This window comes from Magnolia sinica, chromosome 17, assembly GCF_029962835.1.
Source record: "Magnolia sinica isolate HGM2019 chromosome 17, MsV1, whole genome shotgun sequence".
In the NCBI taxonomy this organism is placed as follows: domain Eukaryota; kingdom Viridiplantae; phylum Streptophyta; class Magnoliopsida; order Magnoliales; family Magnoliaceae; genus Magnolia; species Magnolia sinica.
In genome coordinates, this window is record NC_080589.1 from 9,713,548 (window position 1) to 9,738,115 (window position 24,568).

Here is a 24,568-nt window from a genome sequence, read left to right on the forward strand (position 1 = left end):
GGGATCTAGTGGGCCACATGAGAGGAAACAATGGGGATTCAATGATTGAAGTTTGAGACAACTATTACAATAATTTTTTAGGGCCTGTTTGTTTTTTCATTTCATCAAGAAATACCGTGAAAATATGTAATAATTATTTTCCTCACATTCGCCTCACTTTTTTGGATGTTTGATTTGACTATATGTATTTTTGACACAAAAATTGAGAACACCATGATATATTTGTAGGTCCCATGGTGATATGTATCGTTTATCCACACCGTTAATCTATTATGGTTGATGAATTTATGGCATGAGCCAAAAAATGAGGCATATCGAAATCTCAAATGGACCATGCTACTAGAAAAAGTGAATCGAATACTTACCATTAAAGACCTCTTAGGCCCACTGTTTCTTTTTGTGTGGGCGATTTGAGTGTTCAATCTGCCTCGTTTTTCGGCTCATGCCTCAAAATATTATGTTAAAATGGTTAGATGGAATGGATTTATCATATACATCACCTTGGGGTCCACAATTTTAAAATAATTCTTTTGAACCAATTTCGAGGTAAAAATTAGAATGGATTTTCAACCGATTTTCAAACTGGTGAAATGGTAATAATTACCCATTTCAAGGGTATTTACACACTCACTAAAAAATCAAACATGCCCTAAGTGTTTTCACTTCATCCTAGTGAGAATGACTTTATAACCCGTCTAGATGGGATAAAAACATAAAGGCATATTCCGACGAGGTATCTATAATATGAAACTTTTTCTCCAATTTTCCCTCTGGCCTTTAGTTTTGGATCAATTTGTAGCATGTTTTAAAATGAACTCTCAAAATGGATGAATGGTGTTGATTTCTCGCAAACATCATAGTAGACCCTACCCAGCATCCCAACATGCAGGAACTTCACGTGAAAGCCTTTTGTAATACTGGGATATTAGGTGGGCCCATCATGACATTTGATAAAAATCCACACCATTCATCCATTTTGAGATATCATTATAGGACATGAAACCAAAAATAAAGTGGATCCAAAACTCAAGTGAGCCACGCGAGGGGAAACAATGGGGAGTTAGTGACCATCATATGGCCACAAAGTTTCTTATCATGCTAAGTTTTTTGTGCTTTTACTTCATCCCAGTGGTAGTGACCCTATAGACGTGAATGGGATATAAACATCAAGGCATATCCTAGAGAAGGTTTCGACGGTAGGAAACTATTTCTCCAGTTTTCCCTCTCATATGATCGCCTTGAGTTTTGGATCCACTTCATTGGTTGTTGCATATCTAAAAATGAGCCCTCAAAAGGGATGCATGGTATGGATATCTTAAAAACATCAGGATTGACCCCACCTAGCATTCCAATGCAAGAACTTCATGCAAAAGGTTTTCCATCCCGGTCTCCATAGAGTTGTATGCAAGCCAAGTGAGCTTAGCTTGAAAAGCTCACTCAGCTCGAATGGCGACTCAAGGCAAGCTCAACTTCATATGACTTAGCTTGTTTGAAAATGAGTTGAGGTAGAACAGAGTAGAGCTAGACTCAAATCAGCTCAAAGCTCGATTCCAAGCCTGGTTACACACACACACACACTCTCTCTCTCTAAAGGCTCTATCCGTCCCTTTCTTTATATTTCCCTTTACAAACTCAACCCGACCTTGCCTCCACTTGAGCTCCTATTTATCTCTCTCCTCCCCACTTGGCCACTCGCCTGAGCTTGAGTCAGCATCTCAGCGGCACAGCCTGCACCCACCGGATTCACTCTCTCTATCTCTCAAAACAACAAGGTACCTCTAAAATCTAATCTTTAAATTTTTTTTTAAATCTAATCAATTAAAATTAAGAAAATTTTAGATTCCAAAATTGAGATTTAAAATTTTAAATATATAATTTACAAATTAAAAAAATTGATGGTCGAGTTGAAATTGAGAGCTCGGTTGGTAAACTTGAGGGCGAGGAGAGCATAGACAAGTCAAGTCAAGCTTGGCCCATCTCCACTCGACTCAGCTCAATATATACCCCCAGGGATGTGACCACACAAATATCATCTTGATCAAAAACTTTTGTGGCACCTGATAAGTTTTTTTATGACATGTTACCATTATCTCTTGTATTACAGTCCATCCAAATTTTGGATATGCTTTTATATTTTTTGCATCATGCCCTAAAACTAGCTTTCAATACGAATGGATGGTATGGATAGAGATGGGCATCGAGTCAAGTCGGATTGAGTTAGGTCCAACTCGACTTGATCCGGTACCGTCAAAACCTTGATCCAAACTCGATTTGACTCGGGACCGAGTCCAGCAGGCCTGACTCGATCCGAACTAAGTTCGACTTGGTCAAAGATACCGAGTCAGATCTAGTTGGCCTTTGTTCAGATCAGGTCAAACTTGTGTGGATACGTGTCGTACAAAGACACCGCCGACGCTTCGAGTTGTACAAATGGGTCAAAGGAGATCAAAGTTACATGGCCCCACAGTGATGCATTTATTATATTTATATTGTTCATCCATTTCGAGAGATCATTTTAGAGCATCAGGGAAAAAATGAATCATATCCAAAGCTCAAATGGACCACACTAAGGAGAATATTTTCACCGTTAAAAATTTCGTAGGGCCCACCACAACTTTTATTTTCCATCCAATCTGTTAATAAGGTCACAACTACATGGATGAAGAGGAAAAACAAATTTCATATTGATCCAAAACTTCTGTGAGCCCTAAAAGAGTTTCAATGGTAGACGTTCAAGCCCCCACTGCTTTTTTCAATGTGGTCCACTTAATCTTTAGATCTACCTTTTTTTTTTTGCTCAAGCCTTTAGACAAGCCCGCCAAATGGATGGACGGTTTGGATATAACACATACCTCATGATAGGACCCACAAAACTTGTTGAAGTCAATACACCAGCTGGTGCATGGTACACCTACCCATCATGTGCATGGTACACCTACCCTGCTACCCATCAGTCAATACAGTGTTAGTGTGATAGGTAGCAGTGTGACAGGAAGTGGACCGAGTGACTCAGTACCCTAAGCGTACTGAGTAAACTTTGTGGCCCCCACCTTCATTCATGCATTTTATCCAACCCGTTCATCCATTTTTCTAGATAATTTTAGGGCTTTAGCCCAAAAATGAAGCCTATAGAAAGATCAAATGGACCACACCAACGAAAACAGTGTGAATTGAAATTCTACCATTGAAAAGTTCTTGGGGGCCACAGAAGTTTTAGATCAAGCTGATATTTGTTTTTTCGCCCTTCATCCATTTCTATTTGATCTTATGAACAAGTTGGATGAAAATTAAACATCACTGTGTGCCTTAGGTTTCAATGGTGGAAATCAATACTTCCATTGTTTCATGTGGTATGGTTCAGTTGGGGCATGGATACACTTCAATTTTAGTCTCAACGCCTAAAATGATCTTTAAAAGTGGATGTACGACGTGGATAAACCACATGCATTCAAGGTGAGCCCAATAGAGTTTACTCAGTACGATGAGAGCTATAGTATTGAGTAACTCAGTACGCAATCCGATTTTAAGTTTTGAGCATGACAGTTTCAGTGTCAATGACTCAGTGCTCGATCCGCTAGCTCAGAGGAGATGTTGGCTACTCCCCTGCCACCATGGTGGTCGGTGCTCTGTGGACCCCACCATGATGTATTTATTTCATCCATGTCATTCATCTATCTTTTTAGATCATATGATGGTATTAAACAAAAAATGAAATATATCCCAATCCTAAGTGGACAGCATTATAGGAAACAATGTTGAATGAATGTTGTGTGGATCGGATTGGTCCGGATTGGCCACTGATCCGAACTCGACTCAATGTATGGTTGGATATGAGTGGGCTTACTCGATTTGACCCGATCCTAGCCTTCAGTTCGGATCGGATTGGGTCGGATTCTTCCCAGCTTTAGGTATGGATGTAGTCACATACATCATAGCGAGCCCCACGGTTAGGTGGTAGAGCGGGGTCTCACTAATCTAGTCCCCTAATCAGTTCCTTCCTTGGGATGCTAGGTGAGGATTCACTGTGTTGCTTGTGACAAATCCTATTATTCACCTATTTTGAGAGCTTATTTTAGACATGCAACAAAGAAGGAGGTGGATCCAAAACTCAAGTGGGCTACATGAGAGGAAATCACGGGGATTCAATGACTGACGTTTGAGACAATTATCACAATAAATTTTAGGTGTTTTCACTTCATCTTAATAGGAATGACCTTATAAACAGTCGGATGTGATATAAACATCAAGGCAGATCCCAACAAGGTTTCCACAATATGAAACACTTTCTCAAGTTTTCCCTTTGGCCTTTAGTTTTGGATCCACCTCGTTATTTTGCCGCATGTCTTAAAATGAGCTCTCAAAATGGATGAATGGTGTTGATTTCTCACAAACATCATAGTGGACCTGACCTAACATCCCGGTGCAGGAACTTCATGTGAAAACCTTTTGCACTACTCGGATATTAAGTGGGCCCATCATGATATTTGTTAAAAATGCATACCATTTAGCCATTATGAGAGATCATTTTAGGACATGCGACTAGAAATGAAGTAGATCCAAAACTCAAGTGAGCCACATGAGGGGAAACAGTGGGGATTCAGTGACCATCGTGTGGCCACAAAGTTTCATATCACGCTAAGTATATTGTGCTTTCCCTTCATCCTGGTGGTAATGACCTTATAGACGATTTGAATGGGATATAGACATCAAGGCATGTCCCAAAGAAGGTTTCAACAATAGGAAACTAATTCTCCAGTTTTCCCTCTCATATGATCGCCTTGAGTTTTGGATCTACTTCATTTTTTGTCGCATATTTAAAAACAAGCCCTTAAAATAGATGAACAGTATGGATTTCTCACAAATATCACGATTGACCCCACCTACTATTCTAATGCAAGAACTTCATGTGAAAGGTTTTCCGTCCGACTCAAGGCGGGCTAAGCTTCATATGACTTAGCTCGTTTGAAAATAAGTCAAGGCTGAGCAGAATCTCTCTATCTCTCGAAGCAACAAGATACCTCTAAAATATAATCTTTGATTTTATTTTATTTTATCTAATCAATTAAAAATAAAAATATTCTAGATTCCAAAATTAAGGTTTAAAATTTTAAATCTATGATTTACAAATTAAAAATTTTGATGGTTAGTTAAAGTTGAGAGCTCAAATGGTAAACTGGAGGATGAGGAGAGCTAGGACAAGTCAAGCCAAGCTTGGCCCACCTCCACTAGACTCAACTCAATATATATCCCCAGGGATCGGATGCCCCAAAAAGCTCTCAGGTTAATAGATCCTGCCCGTTTGATATTCCAATTTATACCATTTTATCTGGGTGTAGGTCGTAGGATGCTCCCACCAGGGCACAGTATAGCAATCCAAACCGTCCAAAATTATTGGTCCCAAAATGGATGGGGTATCGTTTTCAGATTGCACCGCATTATCCAAATGATTCAATTTCATTCCAATGAACATGGACCACGAACCATTTTATTTCCAACCATCCATCTGGCAGTCATCAGATGTACGGCTGAAATCATCCGATGTAATTTTAGACGGGACCTGATTTGAACAAATCTGGATATCTTCAGATGCATGCAATGTGTACCGTGACCACGTTTATTGGGATGGCAGAGCATGATCCCATGCATGTGAACCTTGCAATAAAGGAGGACAGCAAATTATCAATGGACCCTTGCGAAGCTGCATGTGAACCGTTGATTATCTTTACTAAGCTACAGACCCACTATCGAGAGATCAGCTCGACAGTGGGACCACAACCCATCTATGGTGGCCCATGGGCCTATGAACGCGCTTCGCTTTTCAAGCCTTCCGGCAATATCCGACCAACACCAGCAGGAGTCCAACAACCTGCATACACTGCAGTGGGCCGTGTGTCAAAAAGAAAGAAATTCAGGTAATCCACCCGTTAAAACCATTGCTCCCTCAAACGGACGGTCTGGATTGCCACATGACATGGGCCTACCAGATTGATTTTCCAAAATGCACGAGCCCCTTAAACGGTTAAGATCGGCAGACACGCAGATTTCCACATACATTTACTACCATTTGATTTAAAAAAATCAAAAAGATTTTGTTGAAGTCTGTCAGACAACCGCGCGACCACCCCAATCAGGAGAAACTGATTGGGAACGATCCTCTACTGCAAGGGACCCATGAAGGGGCCCAGCTGTTAATCACGCTCTGATCGTGCGGCCATGATTCATCCACCAGACTTGGTTGCCTGTCTCCTTAGTACTTAAGGATACAGATATACGAGCCTATAGAACAGATCCTGTTCAAGTAAGGTCGTGCTTATAAGACTTCCGCCATCTTCTATCAAGGCAGTTTTGAATTCTTTTGCTCCCGATATGGGATAAAGCATTTGATAACGCTGACCAATGCACACGAAAATAGATGAATTGTGGCAAGATCTGGACCGTCGAGTCTTATGGGTCCCACAGTGGTCATCCTATGGGCCCATAAATCACACTTCGGGGACCATACAGTATGATGGAGGCCTAGAGCTGACGGTTAAAAATGAGGGGAAGGGTCCGGCTTAAGATCCAACGTGTTTTTAAGGCTTGCAAGTAGAGTTGGCGATGGAGTCGAGTCTGGGCTGACACGACTTGATCCGCTTTTGAAATAGGCCTAGCCTGAACTTGATCCAACTTGATACCGAGTCTAGCATGCTTAACTCAATTTGACTCCGGTCTGGCCTTGCCTGGACTGATTCGGATAGAGTCCGATCCAGTCAGAAGTACTGAGTCGAGTTGAGTTGGTACCGAGTCGGATTGAGAGATGAGGGAGGGAGAGGAGAGAGAGGAGGAGGGTGAAGGTGGTGGGTGGTTGCCGAGCTTGGAAGATGAGGATGAGGGAGGGAGAGAGAGATTTTAGGAGTGGGTCGGGGTAGGGTGCGGCGGATAGGGTTAGAGAGTCGGGTAAAGTTACTAGGTAACTCGAACTCGGCTCGGTTTAAATTCGGATTGGGCGAAGCCTACTCAGTTCGGACCAACTCACCTCTTCAGTTGGGTCGAGTGGGATCATAAAGAGTCGGACGAGTTGAGTTAGCTGGATCGAGTCGTCCGGTGCCAGCCTCTACTTGCAAGCATCCACAGCTGCAGCTGGAACCCACTGATGAGAGCCAACCCCGACGGCTGCACATCTCCTCGCAACTAACAATGAGAGCCGTCACATACGGTGGTTGAACCGTCACAATGTTGAATATCCTATCCAAGTAAAAAGTGGGCCACGTCATGATGGTCATCTGATCTAAAAATCTGGCTAAGCCAGTCATAGGTTGGGCCACACCGGCACAATAAGCCATGCCCTCAGCTGTCCATTGATATTGACATTGTTCGCCACTGCATAGGAAGATCTACCAGATTTTCACACTAGGTGATCATCATGTTGTGGCAAACCTTTTGTGTCGATAGGATAATCTACACATTTAAACAGTTGGCAGCAAAGAAATGGTTGTATCATAACGTACAATACAGCTGATGTATCATCTCATCATTTCTCTTAAAAATAACTTGAACCACAAAGGAGCATGGGAGAAATATCTACACCCCTGGTTGATAGATGCACCAACCCCTGTAACTTTCGAGAACTGATCACCTACAGGTGCTTGCATAGTTACTTATCACGTCCCATCTTTCACGCCAACACTGCACTTGTACAGGGCATCCGTCCATGTAATGGTAGGCCCCAGCATGGTGATCACCCATCTCAAAAATCAGGCTGATCCACTCACTAGGTGGGCCACACCTAGAATTGGGCACGGGACGACTCGACTCGTTCAGACCTGACTCAACCTGAACCAAGCGGTTGAGTCGATCCAACCGAGTGGACTTCGTCCAATCCGAACTCGAACCGAGTTGAATTTGGGTAACCCAGTAACTCAACTCAACTCGACCCGCATTCCAACTTGGTACTGACTTGACTCCATCCAAAACTGTATGTATATATAAAAAAAAAATCCCAGATTTGACGTTTCAGATTTGAGATGCCGTGTAGCTGATGGAGAGGCTACAATTCCAGCAGGTGCACCTAGGTTCTGAGTTGTGATTTCAGCTCATGGATACCCGCTGCACCTGACCCGACTTGACCCGACTCGGTACCTGTGACCGAGTCAGACTCGGTCCGGATTAGTCCAGGCCAGACCTGGACTCCAATCGGATCAGGCATGCTGGACTCGATACTGAGTCGAGTCGAGTTCAGGTCAACTCTATTTCAAAACTGGGTCATGTTGGGTCAGACCTAACTTGGTCCAAATTGACTCGATGCCCACGTCTAACCACACCTGTGAGTTGTGACAATTGTTACCATGGATTCCAATGGCGTGGCCCACTCAATGAATGGACCTGCCTGACTTTATGCCAGGTGATCTTTGCAGGCAGGGCCTCTGATATAATGGAATGATTCCCTCTAAAAGTGGCTTGTTGACGTGAAAGATGGGCCGCATGCCTAGTTATTATTTGGGCAACTCGGAGATAATCAGTTTTCATAAAAAGGAAAGAGAAATAATCCAGCTGCCCCCAGTTGCAACTGGACCATTCCCTTTGACAATCCAATCGACCAATCAGGACATTATCATAAAAGCAGTAGCTCGAGTACAAAATCAGCAATTGAATCAAATTGACAATTGCTTGATTTTCATAATACAAGATGAAAACTCCTTTTAAGGGTAGTTTGCAAAGAAGAATTTTGTACTAACCTTAAGGAGGCATCGCGGACCATCCTATGGATTTGAGCCGAGAGCTTGCATCCACTCCAGAAAGTCGGTGCTTTCAAAAATGCAGTGGGAATGTGATCTTAACCCAACGTGTTGCAAATTGCAATTGCAGTTGTAAACTATGAGTAACATCCAAACAGGCCCTCAAGTGCAGCTTTAAAAAAAGGAGACCTTTATAAATAAAATGTCTTTCTTAAGTTCAATGCCTCCATTATTTTTAACGAACATGGGTGTTCTTGAAATTGAGAAACGCCAATGTGGTGGGGTCGATAGAAGGGACCGTGATTGATTATTATGCTGTTAGATCATCTCGAGTTTAGCAAGAGCAGCTCCGGTTTTTCAATCAATAGCTTCCACTCGTTGCAAAATCTGGCGACCGTAGCTCCATCCACTACTCTATGATCAGCACCAATTGTTACCTGAGAATTTGGAAAAAAAAAAAAGAAGGGAAAGGAGACCTGTTTTAAACAGATATCAAAGTTGGAGAGGACAGGATCAATTGGCATTTTTTTAATGCTGCATTCATAGTGATAGATCTCGTTCTCAAAAATTTCTTGGGCCGGGAATTCTTAGGAAGATTTTCAAATTTCTAAGTTTTCTCATGATATTATCGGGGAAATTTCACTGAAAATAAACTATTAAAAAATATTATTTATAAATTAACAAATGATTTTAAACCCTTAAAAGCATAGGTATAAAATGATTTATTGCAACTGTTAAATACAAGTTACTTAAAATAGTGGCAGTGTGATAAAATTATTGAAAGTTAAAAGCTGCTGAAATTTTGGAAAATTTCGCAAATCGTTTTGATCAGAATACCACGAGATTTTCAAAATGTCAGCGATATTTGTTACAGTGGCTGCATTGTCCAATACATATTCGGATTGCACGTTATTTACCTGTTAATTTGGCACTCACATAAGGCTCTAATCCATGTGCTTGTATAGGCCAGTACCTCCACAAGCCAGCACAGATGCTTTCCCAAAACTTATGGTGAATCATCCAAGCCATTCATCAGGTGGGCCCCACTGTACATTGGGGTCCTGATCTTTTTAATAGGATATTCACGTCATCAGGCCCACCAAATGAACAGATTGGGTATTGTGCAGGTGAGACATCTAGGCACATGCATGCAGATGGTTTGCACTATAAATGCATATGGGTTGGCAAGCCCTTAACTATTTTTTTCCACTGAATTTATTGTAAATGCATGTGGATGAGTTAATGAGGCATTTGCAGGAAGACACCCCATGGCATATTTGTTTGCAGATGACATAGTTTTGATTGATAAGATGAAGAAGGGTGTAACACAAAGCCGGACTATGGAGGAATGCTTTAGAACCTGAAGGATTTAAAATTAGTCGAACTAAAATTAGAGTATATGGAGTGCAATTTTAGTAATAATACGAGTGAAAACGAGGAATTAATTAAGATTGCTGACTAAGTTGTTCCCAAAGTGACTACTTTCAAGCTAGGTGGAGAAATGGAGACGTACCTTTGGAGTTGATATGCATATACAAGTATGAGAGAACAACACATTTATGGTTCTACAAATGTATAGTATGCAGTGCACACTGCATAAAACCTTTATGGAGACACCCAGCTTGGAATCCGAGCTGGTTAGTGTACCAGCTCTCGCAGGGTATGGGCTCTTGGTGAGGAAGTAGCCCCGATAACCTACCAAAGAAAACCTCTATGTAGTACCTGTACCTCCTCATGATGCTTGCCGCAAAGTGTAAGATTACAAATTAAGAAGATTTATATGTAGGCTACAGTCAGCTGTACACTACCCTTAAGGGCATTGGTCATTTTTCTTCCTTGTAATCTTCTTCTTTGGGACCCATCTGCATGTGTGAGCTATATGGATAACGATCACAGATCTAAATGAGAATGCTTGGGTTTGGTAGATCTCAAATTTTCAATGATTCTGATGTTTTTCTACTTAATTTTTTCAGACCAGATGAAGAGTCCCAATCACCACATGTTTGTCAAGTGCACTGGGAGAAAGGAACTGCGTAGAACTTTTATTTAGCGAATGCTGTATACCATCATTCCTCATTTTTAGGAGCATGAAAATAAATTAAAACTTACATTGGTGACAGATGCAGGATATACACTTCCATCATCTGTAAAGCGTGGAAGTTTCTGAATTCGGCCAATTGCAATGATGGCAACTTCAGGTAAGTTGAGAAGCGGAGAGCCAAACTTGCCACCGATTGCTCCAATGTTGCTTAAGGTTATAGTTCCACCAGAAATATCCTCAGTGCTGAGCTTGTTATTCAATGCCAGTTGTTGCAACCGTGACAATTCCTTTGTTATCTAATAAAACAGAGAAGAGCATGCTTCAGTATGATTTTCTGCATGGAGCAAAAGATTCAATTAAATGGTTAAACACACCTCCACATTTCTTCACCTAAATGCTTGGGAAGACTTAAGTGAGAATTGACGCGATGGGTGTTTGGTTATTACAATGAAATTGCAATTAGAAAACGATAGAGAATTCAAAACGGAAGGATAAAATCCTCACAAACAAGTAAAGTCTCCATTGTAAAATAATCATGGCCAACGCTGAGCACATAGTCTACAAGAAGATGATTAATGGTTTCTTACATAGTAAGTTAAAAGATACATAAGGCTGTATTTGGATGCAAAACGCAATAATTCAGCTAAGTAAATAGGAAATTACCGAATTATATTGATATCTCCCAATATACAGTTACATTTATTTAATCCAACTTCAAAGTAACTTAACTGCAATGTGGAGTCAAGTCCCTCAATATGAATAATAAGGCAAGGGTGCTGATGCAGGACAATTAACCACTTGCTCTAAAAGCTCAAACTGTTAGGTATGACGAATTAATCCTTTTATCTCATAGCTCAGGCCCCACATCTCATGGGTTTATGACCTCGGCCGAACCCCCTTCGTGGGCCCCAAATCACATGGGCTGCCCACCCCGAGTGTGTCCCCGCATCCCACGAGCTATCCCACTCGAGCCTGGTGTGAAATGCGCATTAATCACCCCTGGTGAGGAGTCTCGAACACGAGACCTCCCCCGTGGGCCCCAAATCACATAGGTCACCCACCTCGAGTGTGCCTTTGCATCCCAGGGGCGACCCCACTCGAGCCTAGTGTGAAAATGCCCCTGCATTAATCACCCTCGGTGAGGAGTCTCGAACATGAGACCTCCCGCTCTAATACCAATTTGATGCAGGACAATTAACCACTTGCTCTAAAAGCTCGAACTGTTAGAGTATGGCGAATTAATCATTTTATCTCATAGCCTAGGCCCCAGATTTCATGGGTTTAGGACCTCGGCCGAACCCCATTCGTGGGCCCCAAATCACATTGGCCGCCCACCCCGAATGTGTCCCCGCATCCCACGGGCTACCCCACTTGAGCTCGGTGTGAAATGCGCATTAATCACCCCTGGTGAGGAGTCTTGAACACGAGACCTCCCCCGTGGGCCCCAAATCACATGGGTCACTCACCCCGAGTGTGCCCCTGCATCCCACAGGCGACCCCACTCGAGCCCAGTGTGAAAATGCCCCTGCATTAGGTGCTTTCAAGGTGGTGCTAGAGAATGGAGATGCTGAAGGGACAGTGTCCCATGACTGACACTGATAGAATCCACATGATGTGTGGGACTCAAAAAGGAACATGATAGTGTTCAATTGTTATTTGAATTGTCAGCGTGAGAATAGCCCCACTTTACAAAGGAAGGAGGCGAGACTCCTTAACTATCCTAGGAGAACGTCGTCTGACCATGTGGCAGCTACAGCATGATGCTGCAAGGTGCCACCAAGGGCAGTGCGCTCCAGGGGAAGCCACGTGGTAAGTTTTGCAGCTCCGACCACAGAAAGTCACAACACCGCCTTCTAAAAAGGCAATGCCTTGACTTTGGTAGAGACTGAGCAGTCTTTGTTATGTGGTGAGCAGTACAATACTTGCCATTGGCAAACCAACACTGGTTAGGAAGAAATGGAAGCTTCCTTAGTCTGCAATCAACATGGGTCCATTGTTCTGGGTTTCTGCAAACAGAGGAGTTCAGTTCCCCTATGATGTTCAGAGGCAGGGTGCACTTTCTTTCTTCAGAAGCTGCCATATGGACTGACCGCAAGTGCAGCAACATAAAGGGCACAGGTCCCCTTTTAACAGAGTTTGCAAGCATGGTTTTAAGACTCAGAGAAGTCCCATATGATTCATCCTAATCAATTCTCGGATTCACTGCCACCAGCCGGAGCGTCCTAGGGCGATTTGGGGCAAATACAACCCCAACTCAGGCAAGTAGTGACTCGACTGAAGACTGAACAAGTTGATCCAAGTCTAAAAACCACGTTTCCAAGCCCTTTTTAGAGTTGGATCAGAAACATGGCTTGATCCACGGTAATGTTACCTGGATTGTGGGTCACTCTAGTGCATGGTATGAGAACGGGTATGTGGTATGCGGCTTATTCCAATACATGGTATGCTTGAGGTAGGATCATGTGTCTCTCTCCAGTTTATACACTAAGAATATGTAATGTGGTTTTATATATGAATTGATAATGTAATTTGTATGTGACATGGTGAATGTTATTATTATAGATCTAAATGCAGAATATGTAATGCAGTTTTATATATGAATTGATAATGTAATTTGTATGTGACATGTTGAATGTTATTATTATAGATCTAAATGCATAGTACTATATTGCACACATGCTATTGCAAAAATCAAAATACAAATCTCTAAATTACTATCAATCAACACTTAAAAGAATATAGGACCATAATTTCAGATCGCTAAAAGTAGTGATCTGGGTTGCAAATGACCCATAATTCGGATCGCACATCTGGAATAGAAGACGTAGTAGGGTTGGCTGTTTGGGTAACATTGATCCATGGTACCTAAAAGGGTAGCTATGTATTTTTTGCAACTCCTGCTGCCCGTGAGGTTTATGCACACTCAAACAGTAGTACATAGAGAAAAGCATGACATGTACGCTGAGGACTAGCAGTTCTATAGATCAATTTCACAGGAGAACACATTAGATTTCCAAAAACAATGAACGAGACGTGCTGAAGCTAACCTCCAAGATTGAAAGTGACTGAACTTTCTTTATGTTTGGTACAACTAGACCATACTGAGTTGCCATGGCAACACCAATATTGTGGTTCCCTACAATAAATCAACAGAAGTTGACGTTAGAAGCTCAACACCAGACCATCCACCAAACAGGATAATAATAACTGAAAATACGAGCAGCATGACATATCATCATCATCAAAATCTTCTCATCCTTCTCCCAGAAAATTGAGGTTGGCTTTTAATTGGTAAATTAGAAAATTTTATACAATTTGCTGCCACCAGATATTGACCTTCTTTTACCTAGGCTCTGGAAACGGCCATGGGAGAGGCCCACAAGCAGTATGATATATATAAATATTCAATCCTAGTATTTAATATAGAAATAATTGACAGGTTGTCACATGATATATTTTGGCATCTCAGCTATTTCACCTGACTCAACATGTTACTCTCGGGCTAAACCAGGTGCAAGATCAATATCTTATCTAAGTATATTTATTTGTATTTTTTTACTATTATAGAAAGAGTTCCTTGAATATCTTCATATACAATTAGCAGGAAAAAAAAGAAATCTCAACATGGCTTCTCAATGTTACACCTAATTTAGCATTCTGGTTTTTTTTTTTTTTTTAAAAGCACGCACACACACCCCCACACACTCACGCCATAGTGGAATTTCACCACCTATGGGTACTCAAACCCTTGACCAGGAGTTGAAAATCCTAAGAGTCTACCACTGGAGCAAGAGTAAGGATTCAGCATTTTGGGGTTGACAGGAATGATCAAAATGGAATATTTAGGAAGAATTCGATTGGAAAAAAAAATTCCATTTCCTGTCATGTGTGTTAGGTTTGAAATGTTAACATAGGAATCAAATCATCGAAATCGTTGTTTGATTGAAAGGTTCTTATTCATATATTACTGGATTCTGGATATATTTTTTTTATAGCTTCGAACAATGATCTATTAAATGCAATTAGCAGGGAAATTTTTTCTCAACATGGCTTCTCGATGTTACACCTAATTCAGCATTTTGGGGTTGACATGAATGCAAGGTCAATATAGTTTGAGGATTAAAGACTTGTCGCAATATATGTTTCTGCCATAAGTTAGAAATTGTACTTTGTCAATAAACAGGTGCACTTGATAGAAGTCACCTCTACGGGCAATCTGGAACAGTTTCATTTTTCTTCCCTTCAGATCAAGGCATTGAGAGACTTGTTGAAAGGCGGACAACTAGCAAACCAAGGAGACCAGTTTCCCCCCTTCTTGTTCTCGTAATAAGCTGCAGGTCTTAGTAGACTTTTTCACTAGAACTGAAGATCACATGCTCATTTATGGTTTTTAGGCTAGCCCAACAAGCTCATTGATTTCCCATCTTCAATTCATTGAAGATATCAGTGTCATGTTTAGATTTCTTATGATCAGGTAGCCAACATAAAATGTGTGCTTTATTGTTTTGAGGTGGCCTCGGGTTTGAGAGTCGGCCTAGGAAAAAGTGTGATAACGTGAATCGAGGTGGAGAAAGAAGATTTGTGCTGGTTGGCAGCTTTAGCTGGGTGTCAAATTTAATCCTGCTGATCTATTTAGGCCTTTCGTTGGGGGCCAACCTGTTGGCTGCTTCCATGTGGGACCCAGTGATTGAGAAAATTGAGAGAAGTCGGCATCTTGTTACCCATCCTTGGGGGGTCAGATCACCCTTATCAAAGCGCTTTATCCAATAAACCGATTTACTATCGCTCTCTTTTCAAGATTCCAGCTTCTGTGACCTTGACGATAGGAAAAGTAAACTTCTTTTGGGGAGGTTCGAGTAATAAGAGGAAAATTTGCTAGTACCTCTCTTCGGGGGCCCGCCTAACGTTGATTAAGTCAACTTTTTCCAACATGCTTCATGTCTTTATTTAAGTGCCCTAGATCAGTGTTGGATAGGCTTGAGAAGCTCGGGAGGGATTTCTTATGGAATGGGGCTGGTGAAGGGAGAAAGTTCCACCTTCTCAAGTAGGAAGAGGTCTGCATGCCTATCTCGGAAGGGGGAGCTGGCATTAAACCCTTAGGCATCATGGACACCGCTTTACTTGGGAAGTGGATTTGGAGATTTAGCATAGAGGAGGGAAGTCTTTGGAGAAAATTGATTTCTGCTAAGCATGGTGTTCAGGAGGGTGGTTGGTTTGTTGAAGTCTCTTCCCTGTATGGAGCTTTGGGCGCTTGGAAAGCAATTATGGCCACACAACATCTAGCTTGTAGGGGCATCACCTTCAAAGTCGGAATAGGATCCTGAATCCGTTTTTGGGTGGACATTTGGTGCGGCACACGTGCTTCAGTCTTTGTTCCTGAGAGTTGCTAGTCTCGCTTCGAATAAATTTGTTCATGTGGTGGATTGCTATTCAATAGTTGGGGAGAAGGTTGTTTGGATTCCCCCTCGCCGCAGGAACATGTTGGATGTTGAATTCGATGAACTTGTGGTTTTGTTAGAGCTCTTAAATGTGGAGAGGCCTGCCATTCTTCAAGAAGACGAAATTATTTGGACTTGTAACAGATTAAGTACATTTACAGTTGAATCTTTTTATAGCCTCCTCTCTCCTGTGCTGTATAATGTGAGTACATCGCATCCGTTCCATCATTCGTTTTATGGAGCTTCCCCTCATGTCACGGCGTTTGTTTGGATAGTAGGTCGGAAGTGAATCCTAACTGTTGATAATCTTCAGAGAAGAGTGCTCCTCTTGTCCAACATGTCCTATGTGCATGGGCAATGAGTCTATTGACCATCTCTTTATCCATTGCCCTTTTGCTACAAGAGTCTGGAATTAGTTTGTATCATGCTTACAAACGGATTGGGTCATGCCTACAATGGTGGAAGAGCTTTGGGCCTGGCATGGGGGTGGAGTTGGTAAAGCATAGAAAGCTATATGGTGGCTTTTAATCATGGCAGTTCTTTGGGTAATCTGGGGCTCAAGGAATGATCGTTGTTGTCATAATGTTGTTGTGGGGGTGAATAACGTGATTGCAAAGGTTAATCGGCTACTGTCGGAATGGGCAGTTTATGTTAAGGCAGCCTCGGCTGCTCTTCCGTTTGGTGTTTTGGGATTGTATTCTTTCACGCTTTTGCGCCTCTTTAACAAAATTTTCGTTATCTCTCCAAAAAAAAATAATCTCTGACTACTTCAGAGACTAAAGTCCCTTCAATACTGGTAAACCAAAGATTCATGCATGGGCAGGTTGGCTCTTTTTCATCTCCTATCCTAGAAATGCTGCATGTCATAAATAAAGACAAACCAGACAATCATATGAGTTGGAATTAATTCCAGTAGGCAAATACTTGCGTACCTTTAAGGATGAGCTCGTATGACTCCTCATTGAAAGAACTATTTAATAAGGGATGTTTACACAATGCCACTGAAAGTGACTTTATTAAAAATGGCAAGTAAGTGTGTTTGACATTCTGATCAGTATTCTCGTTTTGGAAAGCTGCTTTAAGTTCTACAAGAGCATCACAGTTTATCTCTTCTAGGTAATGAAAATGTGGAACTTTTGCAGCCATGGTCATCGATTTAACCATCGATCGCTGAAATCCCCTGAAAGAGCAACAATAAATTAATCATCCAAAATGTTCACTTTCCTTTTTTTTCACATAGATGGTAAGTTTCCTACAAGAAGAAACAGGCAACTTGCTAAATCAGATTATTACAAAGTGAAAAGGGAAAAAAAATCAATCTGCCATCACAAACATGTTGAGTCATTGGACAACACCAACAACTCAATATGTTTATGATGGCAGATAGCTGCATCATCGAAGCAAGCAATTATAAATTCCAACTAATGACTATTTTAACAAGTTTGAACTGTGAATCACCAGGAATGTGGAACCTGCAAAAGGAGAGGAAAAAAAAGAAGGTTGCTTACTATAACAAGCCTGTGGAAAGATGAGCAATGATTTCAATTTGATATATTTCTTGTACACTGAACACTTCTTTTATCTAATTAGAAATGAAAAGTATCATCTGTAACTGAGCTTGTTCTTCTTCTGTCTCTGGTGGACCTTTCGTTAGGCTGGTTTCATAGCTGAATTGAATTGACATAATTAGATCAATAATGTTGATATAACGTAATTGAAATTGCCTGAGTACTCATTATTTCATATTCAGGGACAAATTGCAGTTGCATTACTTGCAAGTTCGACCTGAAAGGAACATGTAAGTGCAGTTTAAAGACTAGTTACTCAAAATGAATGAATACTGAGGTAACAATGAAGTGGTCATTTCCTCTATGTTGGACAATTTATTGCAATTCAAATCTATAGTATATCCAAAACACAGCCTTATAGTTGAACTGAACATACACTTCCAAAAAACCTGAAAGTTGTCACAACTCACAAGCACTCCCACACCTCAGAAGTCTCCATAAGGGAAATGAAAGTCAGATACACATCAAGAGGGTTACTGGGGACATGTGAGAATAAATTTCTACTTTTTATGCTTTCACGAAGTAATGTCCGTACCATCATAATCATCATGATTATCATCATCAACATCACCATCATAACCTTCTCGCTGTTTTTTGAGGCACGCTATGAATTAACATCCATGTAATAGCTTATAATTTCAATATAATGTATCTGTGAAAGTTCATTCACATGTTAGATCTTCCAGGGTTGTCATGTCCGGCAATGAAAAGTGTGTCCACATAAAAGCTGCATAGACTGAAACCTTCCCAAGTTCATGGATAAATGGAATATTACCTAAGGAGAACTGTTGTATCTTCATAGCATTGCTCGTCTACCTTGGCCTCTTTTAGCAGTGATGGACCTTCAAGACCCGAATCCGAAGTTGCAAATGACTCTTTACACAACCCTTTATTCGCAGCAGATTTCAGGACATCTTCTTTTAAAACCCTCCCATCTTTACCAGTTCCACAAATGTCATTTATATTTAGACCATATTGCTTAGCAAGATGTCTAACAGCTGGTGTAGATAGAACTCCTACAATCTCCTTGTTAACCAATGAACATTGATCATCAGGTTCTGATGACTCAGAATCTGAAGATGTATCAGCCAAAGCATCATGACTCGGCATTGGAGTCTGAATTTCTTCAGTAACTATCTTCAATAGAGTATCACCAACCTGGACCATTATGCATAACCACCTTTGTAAGATATCCAATCAAACAAGGGAAAAAATATGCTAACAGGAATATACCACCATCCTACCTTCACAATGTCACCAGGAACATAGAGAATGTGAGCTATTTTTCCCTTGTAACGACTTGTAATTTCGATAGTTGCTTTATCACTCTGAACTTCACAAAGGCGTTGAAATTCTTCAACATAATCCCCCTGATGAAAAACACATTATCTTGATACTTTTTTATGCTATAATCTGGAAAAGATAATAATAGTAATAAAAAAAGGGTCCAAAAACCATTATGGCCGAAAATGTTAACCAGAGTAGACAATACTATGTTTGAACCAATAGTCATACTCAAGTTGTCTTTTTACTAGCTTCCTAACCAGAAATCCATTTGAATAAACTGCAAGCCAAAATGCTCGTGCAAAGTAATGCAATGCAAGTGAAAAGAATTTACATAAAGTGATAATAATACCCTTGACAATTCTAGTGTTGGTGGCACTTCCCCTCCGGTTGGAGCATGCATATATCGGCATGCTCAGCTCATCCATCTGGTGAAGACGTTTGCTAATGCATTTTGTGGTCACCTATCTGACAGTCGTACTCATCTGAAAATTTTGCCAAAGTATGACTGGTGTTATCCAAGCCTGGTGTTCGAGAGAGTTGTCATTGAGGTTCTTGGGATCAATATTCCTGAAGGATCCAAGGTCCTGGTAGATCCAAAGAATTTTTGGCTCCTCCCTCTACAACAGATTGGAAGGTGTGTGTTTGTTACTTTTATTTCTATCTTCAAATTACTTTATTACAAGCTAGTTGTCGACCCTAGAGTCAGTATTTAGGGCATTCTTTAACAAGTATAAATGGCAGATAGGAAAATTGATTTAAAATGTCCATCTTCTGTAAAAAGAGAAAGTCTCCATGATACAATCGATTTTGTTTCCATTCAAACTCCACTACAGTTTTCAAAGTTCTGATAAAGCATCTAAGGCAGCCTTCTTGACTGAACTACTTTCTCCAAGCGATTGAATCAAACATATCTCCGAACACTGCTTGCAGGAAAACTTTGAGAAATTAGCCACACATGTTTAACTCAGACTGATACGTGATGGAACGGTTCCAAGAGAGCATTCTCTATAAGGGAACTTATAAGTATTTATTTGGAGACCTCAGAAACAGTGAGAAAATCCACAGACCACTCGAGGATTTCCAAACGGGTTCTCTTTTCTGACTTCTGTTTTGCAGGCAGAGAACACTGAATCTACAAATGCCTTCTTAGTGAGACCTGGCATCTCTCCCTCTCTCTGCAGCAACAGTATCCTAAGAAGAAAAAAATCATACATTACAGATGTGGGCAGCATGTCTATAAGGTTGGACAGGATGGCATGTGAATGGATGAGAAACATTAGATGCATATATTATTCAGTTTTCCATATATAAACTTCCACCACATGTTTCCAAAAGCAAATTATCAAAAGCTTCAAGATAATAGCTTGGACACTTCCAATAAAAACTCATTAAAGTACCTAGCCCATTTCCAAAATTACTAAATAAAGCTGTGTTCAGATGTCCCAAAAACTTGGGTTGCACAACGCTTCTCTGACCAAATCAGTGTCAGCTCCATTTCAAGTATCACCTGACAAGCTGACACATTCTGATTACAGAGTTGAGCAGAAAAGGTGGACAAATGGGCCATTTAACACAGTTCCCAAGACTGACCCCTCCGATTAGACAATGGAAAAGTAAAGATCCAGTCCAACTAAACATCCAAGCTGGTGGTTATTTGCACATCCAAATGTACTATATATGTGAATCGTGACCTCTGGCGATCCAACTGACTGTCTGACAAGGATAGCTCATATCAGTGTTTTAGAACTCAGACCAGATGGTTACACATGATACAACTACCAAAAAGGGTCAGCAGACTAAAAACCTTTTCTGGGAAAGAAACCATTTGAACCATCCAGGTCAACCGTCGAATGGTACGGATTGGGCAGTCTCTCCAGTCCAACTAACCATTTGAACTGGTCGATCCTATCTATTTTATTAGTTTTATCAATATATGATGCCATGATGGCATCACAGAACAGACTGGATAGATGGCTGGTTTGGCCCAAACAGCACACAAAAGGGGGTCCGGTTCTCTCTCAGGTTTTGAAAATTTTATTCATATCTTAAAGAAAGAGAAGCACATTACTCAACAAGTTAGTTAATTCACCTCTTGCACAAACCATTTGAGAAGCTCACATTCAGCAATACCTTCACCAGTCTGCGCCAACGGTACATCAATTACTCCCCCTGTCGGAGGATCAACCCAACCTTGACTTGAAAAGCTACAACTCTTGCCAGTATATGCACTCTTCAACTACATAATGTGCAAAAGAGAATGTACAATTCATTACACATGAAGACTATTTTACTGAAACGCAACTCTATTCATCAGTCCAACATCAGAAAATGTGAAAGTTCTCAAGGGGCATGACCTCAAGTGCACAGTTACCGCTGAGAGTCAGTGCACCACATTGTCTCCCACCATCAAAAGAGGGTTGGCGGCAATATAGAAAGCATTTCAAAATGTGAATTTTCAAAGTTCCATTTTAAAATGGGTATTAAGATCTCCACCAACCATCCCATAAAGGTGATGGATATATGCTCAATGACTCTCTATGTGCAAATCTACTCACAATTTTTTTTCCATACGCAAGAAACCAAAAATTGAATCTAAATCTTCCGTAACATCAAATTAACAAAGAAGGAATTTGGAATCAGAAGGAGAATTATCAAATTACCTTCGCCAAGCCATAATTTAAAAACTCGAAGAAACTCGACCTGACTTGACTTAATTGTCTCAGCTTGATCAAATTCCATAAAGACTCAAGAAAAACTCAATTTGGTCATGAGTGGGTCAACACACACACACACACACACAAAAACTCAAATTGAATCAGCAAAACTCAGAAAAGAAAATTTATTGAAATTCAAATTAACTTGCCAAGACTGGACAACAGTTACATATTATTATATTTATAATATTTTAAATATTAGATATGACCAAACCTCAGAAATACACACACACACTCTTCTGAGTTACTTGACCACTCGACTCAATGAGTTGAGATTTACGAGTCCTTAAACTATTGGCTAAATCAAACACTGGAATTAAAAAAGAGATTAGCCAAATGAAAAGCATGCCAATCTGGGATAAGGCTTAGATGATGTGGAAAAGAGCAGGTAGTCTTAAGGGGCTATTTAAAATGTAGGCCAGATGGGCCCACCGCCAGTGCATGAGCGGAACCCTTGATCCGCTGGGCCATACCATTGTAGACCCATGGAGCAAAAAGATCAACTGGTGAGATGATTGAATGGGCCCCATGGAGTTCCCCAAATGTACTGTTAAGAGGTCCACATTATCCAGGAAAAAGTCCAGTAACTGAACATCTAGGCTCCTCTGCTCTGTATGATCTTTGCACACTGAGCCATCCATGAAAGGGCCCACCAAGCAAAAGGTTACAATCTCTGAAAGTGGGATCCATGTACTATGGAGACTACAATTTCCAGTAGTCCTTCAGGGTACTGGACCAGAGCGTCCTCGTTAAAAATACAGTTTTTGAGAGATAAGATGCGCAGAAACCATAAACAAAAGAGAGCGGGTTAGGTGCGGATCCCAGCTTCACTAAAGACGGTGCGACCCTTACCGTGGGGTCCACCTTGATGCATGTATTCTATATCCACACCGTCCATCCGTTTTTACATGTCATTTTAGAGCATGATTCCAAAACGAAGCAGATCCAAATCTCGGGTGGACCATACTACATGAAAAACTGGTGATTGAACGTCACACCGTTAAAAACCTCCTAGGGCCCACCGTAATGTTTCTGCATGTTTATTTACCATCCACCCTCTAAAAAACAAATATCAGCTTGATCCAAAGATCGTGGCCCACCAAACGTTTTAACGGTCAGTCACCACTGTTTCCTATGGTATGGCCCACCTAATATTTGGATCTCCTTCATTTTTGGGCTAATGCCCTAAAATGATCCGGAAAAACGGTTGGACGGTGTGGATATAGAATATATGCATCAAGGTAGGCCCCGTAGTAAGGGCCGCAACGTCTTGGGTGGGGCCGGAGCCGCACCTAATCCATTACCTACAGAATAGTGGAGAAATGATCAGATACAGCGGCTGTATCAGAAGCTCTGATACAGCCATTTTTTCCCGCAAAAATGTGAAAAGAGTGTAATATCCAATCCGTAAAAACAGTGGGCCACACCATCATGATCACCTGGTATGAAAATCAAGCCGATCCACTCATCGATCAGGACGCAACAAAATCAATGGACATCCAACTGTATAACTCAGTCTGCTGGTGTGGCCCACAAAATGAGTGGATCTTCCTGATTTTTGTATCAGGAAATTACAATTGAGCGGCTCACCTTATGCACGGGTTAGATATTCTCCATATACCACATCTTGGTGGTACAGCTTAAAAAACATAAATCCCAAACTGCAAAGTTTGGCAAGTTCCTAATTTCGAGAGAGAGGCGAAATCTCACAAAGATGCGATTACTTGAGGCATCCGACGGACGGAAGGATGGAGAGAAAATTGTTCTAGTAGAAGAAGAAAACCCCAGAGTCTGCTGCTCCAAAGCCGATAATGGCGATTGTTTAGCTGAATTGTATGCAGACACCGTTCGTCGCAGGGAATTCCATGCATGATTCCGTGAAATGTGCTTCCAGATCATCGTTGAGGGTGCGTAGGATAAGAAACGGATGCGAAGGATAAGAAACGGGTAGTTCCCGTTCTCTTTTGAAGGTGAGTAGAGGTGCGTAGAATAGGAAATGGTAGCCCGCGGGATATTCAAGGTGGAGAGCGAGAGAGAGAGAGAGATTAACGATCGGAGTTTCGTCGATGGATGGAGAGAAGAAGAAGACGTCCTTTGGCCGTTTTTTAAAACCGGCGCACCTCTCAACCCGCTTCCGAACAGAGGCAGGGTACACATTCAATGTTAGTTTATCACCATTTTGTAAATGGTGTTGACGCATCTTTCTCGTATGACGAACTGATGTAATCATATCTAGACCATCCAAATCATGGAATCCATTATGAGTGGACCACTTCTCTGAAGAAATCAATCTGCAATTCAACCAAATCATCCAATCGATAACTGTATAAACGAATGATTAAAAGGGAAGCAGAGTCAAAATATTTATTTTTATTTTTTACAATTTTTGGTTATTTTCTGCCTACATTCAGCGATTTGAACGGTCTGGATTTCCGGAAAACTAGCCTTTTAAATGGTGCATAGCTAACATAGGAGTCTTTGTAAGAGGAACTATATGGTACAGTGTCCCGCATCTCTGAACAGAATACACGTGCTTTCAATTTGAAAAGTGAGGTCACCTATCAGTAATCCAGACCATTGGTTTATTCAGTTCCTAAATTTTGTTAAAACGAGAATGATTTTATCATTTCGAACTCGAAATTCCATGATATTATTACTTATCAACGGCCATTAAAAGCTATAAGGGCATATTTCACATGTATTTCTCTTATTAACCGTCTAATTTTACGACATAAATCGAAAGGTGAAACCGTCCTATCAACGGCTACTTTTTATATATGATACTTCCAAGTGGGACACAACATTC

At 41.0% G+C, this 24,568-nt stretch overlaps 1 protein-coding gene and 1 non-coding gene across 5 annotated transcripts; both read right to left on the reverse strand.

The window, feature by feature from the left end:
- Positions 1-6,096: 6,096 nt before the first annotated feature.
- On the reverse strand, positions 6,097-6,308 carry LOC131232162 (small nucleolar RNA U3). The gene has a single exon (XR_009164776.1). It is a non-coding gene; the product is annotated as a small nucleolar RNA U3 (small nucleolar RNA).
- A 2,298-nt stretch (positions 6,309-8,606) lies between these two features.
- On the reverse strand, positions 8,607-23,934 carry LOC131230657 (lipoamide acyltransferase component of branched-chain alpha-keto acid dehydrogenase complex, mitochondrial). 4 transcript variants are annotated; one of them, XM_058226553.1, is made up of 8 exons: positions 23,473-23,934; positions 21,138-21,284; positions 19,006-19,131; positions 18,537-18,919; positions 17,126-17,373; positions 13,803-13,891; positions 10,824-11,051; positions 8,607-9,151 (listed from the first exon to the last, which is right to left on the reverse strand). In XM_058226553.1, the coding sequence occupies exons 1-8, from the start codon at positions 23,917-23,919 to the stop codon at positions 9,038-9,040; spliced, it is 1,782 nt and encodes a 593-aa protein (XP_058082536.1). In that variant the 5' UTR covers positions 23,920-23,934; the 3' UTR covers positions 8,607-9,037. The 4 variants fall into 4 exon arrangements, with proteins under 4 accessions (XP_058082536.1, XP_058082537.1, XP_058082539.1 ...); XM_058226554.1 differs by lacking the exon at positions 21,138-21,284; XM_058226556.1 differs by lacking the exons at positions 21,138-21,284; positions 23,473-23,934 and adding an exon at positions 19,398-19,536.
- Positions 23,935-24,568: the final 634 nt, after the last annotated feature.